The 8,808-nt window shown below is 47.7% G+C and overlaps 1 protein-coding gene across 2 annotated transcripts in view; it reads left to right on the top strand.

The window, feature by feature from the left end:
* The window catches only part of ADCK1 (aarF domain containing kinase 1), a 113,109-nt gene that overhangs the window by 31,509 nt on the left and 72,792 nt on the right, over positions 1-8,808 (top strand). The window contains exon 3 of one of the 2 annotated variants that reach the window (XM_011949478.1): positions 6,188-6,391. The exons of the other annotated variant lie outside the window; for it this stretch is intronic. Within the exon in view, the coding sequence (XP_011804868.1) occupies positions 6,188-6,391 (204 nt within the window). The remainder of the gene's footprint in view (positions 1-6,187; positions 6,392-8,808) is intronic. 2 annotated transcript variants of the gene reach the window in all.

Raw genomic sequence — 8,808 nt, 5'->3', positions numbered from 1 at the left:
TTTTTTTTAGAGACAGGGTCTTGCCATGTTGCCCAGGCTGGTCTCAGAATCTCTGGCTCAGGCAATCTGTCATCCCCCTTGGACTCCCAATATACTGGGATTACAGGTGTGAGCCACCATGCCTGGCCTGATATTTTTTTTCCCCTGCAATGTCTAATCTGCCATTAATCGCATCTTGTGTGCTTTTCATCTCATGCATTACGTTTTTCATCTCTAAAAGTTTGATAGGATTCTCTTTCTGTCTCTTTTGTGTCATCCAGGACTTGGCTCACTGCCACCTTTGCCTCCTGGGCTCAAGCAGTTCTCCTGCCTCTGCCTCCCAAGTAGCTGGGATTTCAGGTGCATGCTACCGTGTCTAGCTAATTGTATTTTTTTGTAGAGATGGAATTTTGCCATATTGCCCAGGCTGGTTTTGAACTCCTGAGCTCAGGTGCTCTGCCTGTCTTGGCCTCCCAAAGTGCTGGGATTACAGGTGTGAACCACTGTGCCTGGCATTGTGCTTTTATTTTTAGGGTGGTAGATATTTTTGTATTCTTATAAATATTGAGCTTTGTTCTAGGAGACAGTTAAGTTACTTGAAGTAGTTTGCTTTTTTCAGATCTTGCTTTTAACATTTGTTAGATGGGAAAGGAACAGTATTTGTTTTGGGATATATGCCATTACTGATGCAAAGCCCTTCTGGGTATTGCCACAAATGTCCCATGAATGATGAGATTTTTTTTCAGTTTGGCAGGTGGAAATAGGTCCTATGTGGATGCTGGGTACTGTTAACCCTAAACCTTTTGGGTTGTTCTTTTCCTGGACTCAGACCATTTTTGGATATGCATGTGCTGATCGGTACTCAGCTGTATCTGCGGTGGGATCTCTGCAGATCTTTAGTGTTCTTTCTTTGTACAGCTCTCTCCTCTTTGCTACTCTGTCCTTTGAACTCTTTCTGGACTCTATCTCCTCAATTGAGGAGTCTTCCAGTCACTGCCTGGCTTCCCTTGCCTGCCGCTTCAGCCTGGAAACTCCCAGTGCAGTGAACTGGGGCATTCATCATGTTCACCTCGTTTCTTTCTCAGCTTTCAGGAATCACTCTTCTTCCTTGCCTAATGTCAAGTGTCTTGAACACCATTGTTCTATATATGCTGTCCAGTTTTTCAGATGGGAAGGTAATTTTAGTTCCTGTTTTGGAAGAAATGTCAAGGTTGACATCATGATTTATGGCCTGAAAAAGTCCAAGTTTAGCCTTGCCATTTCCTAAGATGGAGAAGACTGTGGGAAGAATAGGTTTGGTGGTAGTGGGAGTGGTGGGAAAGTCAGGCTAAGTGTGAAGAGCCTGTTGGATATTGGAGTAATTGATGTTAGAGAGGCAGTTGTAATCAGCAAGCTCCAGTCAGAGGAGAGGTCTGGGAAGGAGATACACATCTGTGTGTATCAATGTGAAGATGATGTTTACAGCCATGATACTGGATGGGATCCCCAAGGAAGTATAGTTAGAGTATTGGATTAATCCTATTTTTTATTTTCTGTATTTTCTGTTGCTTTGACATCTTGCTTTTGCTGGCGTTGGAGGGACTGCTCCTCCCAGGGTCAGCTAATTCTTAGAGATAGATAGCAGCTCTCTTGGGAGTGTGCTTTTTGTCTTTTGAGATGGAGTCTCACTCTGTCATCCGGGCTGGAGTGTAGTGGTGTGATCTTGGTTCACTACAACCTCTGCCTCCTGGGTTCAAGTGATTCTTGTGCCTCAGGCTCCTGAGTAGCTGGGATCACAGGTGCCTGCCTCCACACCCAGCTAATTTTTTTGTATTTTTAGTAGAGGCAGTATTTCACCATGTTGGCCAAGCTGGTCTTGGACTCCTGACCTCAGGTGATCCACCTGCATTGGTCCCCCAGTGTGCTGGGATTACAGGCGTGAGCCACCCACTCACGGGAGTGTGCTTGTCATATGCAAATCAACCAATTCAGAGCCCATACCTCACAACCACCTACTTCATCAGGCTCTTTTACTCTGTACTACTATTCTCCTGCCCTAATTCCCCCATCATTAGGTAGTAGACAACTAGGGACAGCTCCTATGCCCCAGAGCCCAATGAAATTATTCAAACTAACCAGTCCTATCCTGTTTACCCTGCCTTGACCATTCCTTCACATGGAATAGCAGCAAAGGTCTTGTCCACATTTTCCTGCTTTCCCCTTCTGCCTTTGATTCTGGTGCTGCTTTCCCCACGTGGCCTGGCATGGCATGCCATCATGCCATCTATTTCTAGAGACTTGTCAGTAAAGGCTTCTGCTTTCATGGTAATCATTTCTGTGTTTGTGTGTCTTACCACATGTGACTGAAACAAATCCCAATACCCTTGTAATAAGTATAGAAATACCATCCCTGGCTACATGGATACATATATTACCTCACCTCACATAATCTTCATAGCAGTCTTATGAGGTGTAGGTACTATTACTATCTTACTTTTATAGATGAAAAAACTGAAGTAGGGAAAGGTTACGTAATTTGCCCAAGTCCACCAGCTTCTGTGTGGTAAAGTTGGGATGTAGCCTGAGACACTCTGAAGTCCTGTGTTCTTAACTACAGAACTATCCCATGTGTGGTCAGGGTGGGGTTCAGTCTGAGGTTAAATTCTTTTAATATGTTTACAAACTGCAACTCGTTTTTTTCCCCTAAGACATGATGAGCTTTACTTTGCTGTCTAAATGACAACGTAAAGGTTAACATCTGGAAAAGAGAGCTTGCAGACTGTGGGCCTGATTTCTTGGGGATGAGGAGTTACAGTTTCATTTTTCTGATGGACAGCACACATGTGTGCCATGGGACCCTGCCAGATTAGGAAAGAGATGCTGGATTCTCTCTGATCAAAACTGGTCCAGTCTGCGTGGCAGAATCTTGTCCATTTAAAGCTGAAAAAAATGATCAGCTGGACTTTCCATTCTCAGAAGATGCTGAAAAGGGATGATAAAAAATTTCCCCCATTATCATAATATTTATTATTCATAAGAAATTTGGGAAATACAGGTCAGGCGTAGTGGCTCACACCTGTAATCCCAGCACTTTGGGAGGCCAAGGCGGGTGGATCACTTGAGCTCAGGAGTTCGATACTAGCCTGGGCAACATGGTGAAAAACCCCATCTCTACTAAAAATACAAAAATTAGCCAGGCATGGTGGCGGGCCTCTGTAGTCCCAGCTGCTTGGGAGGCTGAGGCAGGAGAATCACTTGAACTCGGGAGGCAGAGGCTACAGTGAGCCGAGATCACGCCACTGCACTCCAGCCTGGGCGACAGAATGAGATTCTGTGTCCAGAAAAAAGAAATTTGGGAAATACAGAAAACCTATATAGAAGAAAAAAGTACTCTTATAATTTCACACCCCAGAGATAACACTGTTAACATTTCATTTCTTTAGGGCTTAAGTTTCTGACTAGAAGAATTAATCAAAGGTCAATTTGGGGTCTGTTGCCTTCTCTTTCTGTGTCTGCCTGTCTCTCTGTGTGTGGGGTGTGTATGTATGACTGTCTGATGGTCTCGTTCCTCTCTGTCACTTACACAACCCTAAGCCCCTTTGGAGATATTGCCCAGTTCTGGTGGGGAGCCCCATGGATTCAGTCTGACATTGATAGCTTTCTGCCTAGCTTGGGGACTAGGGCCCCTGCTCTTGGGGCTTTAGATGTGGGTAAAAGGATTGCTTTGACTCCATCTTGCCTAATCAATAACTAATCAACACTGAGTTGATCTTATTAGCCATTCATTGTCTCCCTCCCAAACCCCAAAGCAAGCTGGCTATGACAATGCTTTTCACTAATATGAGGCAGATTAAAACTCATTATATAATCCTAGCACTTTGGGAGGCCAAGGCAGGCGGATTACTTGAGGTCAGGAGTTCAAGACCGGCCTGGCCAACGTAGTGAAACCTCATCTCTGCTAAAAATACAAAAATTAGCTGGGCATGGTGGTGTGCGCCTAAAATTAGTTACTCAGGAGGCTGAGGCAGGAGAATCGCTTGTATCTGGGAGACAGAGGTTGCCATGAGCTGAGACTGCACCACTGCACTCCAGCCTGGGTATCTCAAAAAAAAAAAAAAAAAAAAAAAAAGAAAAAATGTCTCGCAAAGCTCGAAGTGGACAGGCGTCTGCGGGCCTAAGGATGGCCTGGTAGTGCCTGGAGTGTGAGGCATCCCCTCTGCTGTGGCAGGAGGTGGGCGGATGGGCCCTTTGGCTGCTGGGTTGAGGGTGTTCAGGGCTGCAGCAGTCTCTTCTGGGCAGCAGCAGTCTGGGCGTGGTGGCTCATGACGGTAATCCCAGCACTTTGGGAGGCCGAGGTGGGTGGATCGCTTGAGCCTGGGAGATGGGGACTACTATGAGCCATGATTATGCCACTGCACTCCACTCTGGGAGACACAGCGAGACCCTTTCTCAAAAAAAAATTGTGCAAATTTATGGAGTACGTGGGAAATTCTTACACATTTATAATGTGTGGTGATTAAGTCAGGGTATTTAGGGTAGCTATCACTTGAGTATAATACAGTTTTCTAAATATAGTCATTCTCCTCTGCTATCAAACATTGAATTTATCCCTTCAAGTTTACTTTATGTTTGTACCCTTTAATCTACTTCTCTTCATCCTCGCCCTTCACACCACCCATATTTCCTAGTTTGTTATCTGTTTTTCCACTCTCTACCTCCAATATCACATGTTCTCTCTCATGTGGGAGCTAAAACAAAAACAAAAACAAAAAAATTCCTCTTAATTTCTAAATTTCCTGTGTGGTTCACTTGGCAACTAATTATACAGGATCTTTGAACGCTTCTTCCACCTTTGTTGTCAACTGTTATTTAACTCCTCACATGATTTTATGGCCCCCAATATGTGTTAATTACATCAGCATCCTACGTGGCACTGAAGAGTGTAAGTCCATCTTCGTAGTTCACTCTCTTGGTTGACTGAGTTGGGAGAAGGCAGGTACCAGGTCCCCACAGGGTACCAGAGTCCCTTGTCTTCTGCATGTGCCCATGGCCCCATCCTGCCTCAGAGGCTTAGCTCTTAGAAGGTAGGACTCTTATAGTACCAAGGCCCTCAGTTGGGCTGCAGGGATGACTGTGGATATGCAGCCTGGGGGCAGATGGGGCCACCTCCCAACTCTGGAAGCTCACATCGGTGAGTACCCAGATGTGAATTAAGGCTGCTCTGTCCTAGACAGCCTGCCCAGATGCCTTCTCCATGTGCCTCATACCCCTCACTACAGTGACTCCTCCAGTTAATAAGAGACCCCTGCTAAAGTTTGCTGCACCAAAGAACCCTAGATTTTGGAGTATTTTCTAGACCTTCCTTTGATATTTATTAGCGATTTCTTTCTTTCTTTTTTTTTTTTTTTGAGACGGAGTCTCGCTCTGTTGCCCAGGCTGGAGTGCAGTGGTATGATCTCAGCTCACTGCAACCTCCGCCTCCTGGGTTCAAGCAATTCTCTGCCTCAGCCTCCCAAGTAGCTGGGATTACAGGTGCCTGCCACCATGCCCAGATAAATTTTTTGTATTTTTAGTAGGGATGGGGTTTCACCATCTTGGCCAGGCTGGTCTTGAACTCCTGACCTCATGATCCACCTGCCTCAGCCTCCCATGGGATTACAGGCATGAGCCACTGCACCCAGCCTAGCAATTTCTTTAGAAACAAAACAACCTAGTTTGTCTTCTTTAAAGATAGCAAAACTTGCTTTCCTGAGGTGTTGTGAAGATTAAAAGATACAATACCTATGACCATGTTTTATAAAACGTGGCAATCCAAACAAACAAAGCATAATTGGTATGTCTGAGGAGTGGGTGGCAAATACTTTAATTCTGTGTCCCTTGAATGAATCATTAGTAGGTTAGACTTGGTTACAAGCCTTGAATGCTTATTTCTGGGGAGGGGGACCCAGACTAGGTAAGTTTTGATGAAGAGGAGGAGATAGGAAGCACTGGGCCATGTATGAAGGGCGGCCTCTGTATGAGGTTGGAGTTGACTGCCCTATGTACCAGGAAGCTGGACACCAAGGGAGAAGGTGTGTGTGTGTGTGTGTGTGTGTGTGCATGTGCATGCGCCTGCCCTGGACATTGTGGGGTAATGAGGGTTTTCAAGCAGAGCAGGAAGGTGAAGGGAACAAGGTCTAGGGAACAGTTTGCACTCACACCTCTCTGGCCCTGGCCTGTCTTCCTGCAGGTGCACCTTCGCTCTGCCAGGCGTCTCTGTGAGCTCTGCTGTGCCAACCGGGGCACCTTCATCAAGGTCGGCCAGCACCTGGGGGCACTGGACTACCTGTTGCCAGCGGAGTACACCAGCACGCTGAAGGTCCTGCACAGCCAGGCTCCACAGAGCAGCATGCAAGAGATCCGCCAGGTCATTCGAGAGGATCTGGGCAAGGAGGTACCCACCTTTGCAGCGGGGATGGCCCTGGGTTGGGATGCTTCAGAAAAGGCCCCGGCTGAATTCTTGCAGTCTCGGCCAGGGTGCTGGGGATCCACCAGTGAGGCAAAACCAAATGTCACAGCCACTCTCAGTGCTGAAATCAAAGAGGTTAGAAGGAATCTCAGTTGCCCTCAGTGAAACAAACATACCAGTTCAACCATATGAAATAGTTCATATGAGACTGTTACTGACCTGAAACCTACATATGATTCATATGGTTCAACCTAATAATATCTGTCACTTACTGAAGGTTTAATGCCTTATTGAAGCTTTATCCTCAGCAGGGCTTTCAAGCCCCATCCCATCTGGTTTCCACCTACCTGTCTATAAGTTGGTGGGGCAGAGTGACACTGTGGTTTAGACTCTAGAGCCAAGAGCTTGGACCTTGCACAAATGATTGATCTTGGCACCTTACTTTCCTTATCTGTAGCCCACCACATAAGGTTGCTGTGTGGATTAGATGGGATAATGAATAGAAGGTGCTTAGTGTAGTACCTGATGTAGAGCAAGTGCTCAACAAATATTAGCTATTATTTGTATAGTAATGGTGTTCTATACTATTATGGTTATTTCCCCATGCTCTGGTCCCATTGTGCTACCTGTCTCAAGCTCACTGTATTCTCTTAGTCCTCAGTGCTTGTGCCATGGTCTACCATCTGCCTGGTGTCTTTGCTTCGTTCTCTACTTGTCAAGTGACTTCAGGCCATCTGCCTATCTGTCTACCCAGCTAGCAGATCCCAGGCAGGGTGCTAGGTGCTGGCTTTCCCGTCCAAACCCGAGCTCTTCTAGGAAGCCTTCTGTGACCCTTCCTTGACCGATCTTATCCCTCCTTTGGGCTCTGCAGAACTTTGCTCCCTGCAGTTGTGCAACTTGTGGATTGATTAGTTGTGTCTAAGGGTTTCCCTGCAAGTCATAGTCTTTGAGGATGAAGACCACAACAGTCCTTTTACTCTGTATTTACGGCTCCGAAACAGTACCTAGCAGGTGCCCTGGGGCTGCTTAAAGAGCCAATGGATGAACTAGAAATAGCGTCCTTAGGCTACTTGGTGCAGGGCCGGGAGAGTAGGGCAGAGGTTTGATAAAGACCAGTGGTTCCCTTTTTACAGGGAGCTGGCCCTGACTATCGGTCCCTGAATGTGGAGCTGGCCCCAGGTGTGCAGCATCCATCCAAAGATGTCCCACTTCTCAGTGGTATCCTGGCCTGGAGTGGGGCTTGGATCACACAGGGGGTGAGCATAGAAACGCCTCTGACTCCTCTGCCACTGAGGAACATTTCCTCCAAAGGGAGGGACAGTGATCTGTGGCTGGAGTCAGGGAACAGGCTGCAAGCTGGGAGGAGCAGGGTCAGGAGAGAAGGACCCTAGGCAGAGGGGACTGAATTGGCACAGTGCTGGCCCACTCATGGCTTTGCCTCTTAACAAGACTCTTGGCCCCCAGCTTCTAACAGCACGAGATTCACCCCAGAATTAAAACTAAATAAATCACGGTAATAACAGTGTGAAGTGCATCATTGCTGGCGTGTGGCAGCTCTCTGGGGGTGGAAAAAAGGAGCAGAAGGCAGCAGGTTAGCCCTTGGAGGCTGACTTGTCTGGAGAGCTGAGGAGGGAGGTGGGACAAGGGCATGTCAGTGGCTGTCCCCAAACCAGGGTGGAGTGAGGGAAGTTTGGAGTGTCAGCAGTCATGGTGGCCCACCCAGCTGGCTAAAGAATGTTTGGGGTTGGAGGACATTGCCTGCTCTTCAGGACCCCTTCTCCAATCCCTTCTACCCCCTGCCGATTAGCCCTGAGCACAGTGGCCATGTGGCTCCTGCCCCACAATGCTTCTTTAGCTCCTTGAGAAAATGGGCCACTGTCCATGTCACGGTTCTGAGGGGCATCCCTCATAGCTGGGGAGCTTCTTCAGAGCCCTCTGGGTTCTTCCCAGGGCCCCACAGGCACACACTTCGTCTTCCCTGCCATCTTCCTCCTCCTCCCCCTGGGAAGATGGCATTTGTTCCCTGGTGACACACTTTCCCAGTGTGTGGGTGGAGGGAGGGGAGCGGGGCCATGTGGGAAGAAGGGTGGGTGCGTGTGGGGGTGTGAGGGCGGGGGAATGTCACTCACTTGGCATTTCCAGCCTCCTCCAGCCCCTCCCATGACACTTCTCAGGGAGCAGTCTCGCCCCCAGGATGCTTGAGTGGGCCCCACTCATCCTCAGCTCCATGCCAGCCCAAGACCTGTAGAAAGCTCTGTTTCATCCCTGGCTTAAAAGAGGCTGTCAGTCTTGCCTCACCACTTTCCTAGGTCCCAGTCCTCGGATAGGCTTGAGGTTACCTTGAACTCAGATTCCGTAAGTGCTCCTAAAGCTCAGACTGTAGAGAGTGGAGGCGCAGTGAG

Source organism: Colobus angolensis, unplaced genomic scaffold, assembly GCF_000951035.1.
Source record: "Colobus angolensis palliatus isolate OR3802 unplaced genomic scaffold, Cang.pa_1.0 Scaffold3, whole genome shotgun sequence".
Taxonomy (NCBI): Eukaryota; Metazoa; Chordata; class Mammalia; order Primates; family Cercopithecidae; genus Colobus; species Colobus angolensis.
The sequence above is the reverse complement of the archived record's forward strand: the minus strand, read 5'-3'. Positions and strand labels throughout refer to the sequence as shown.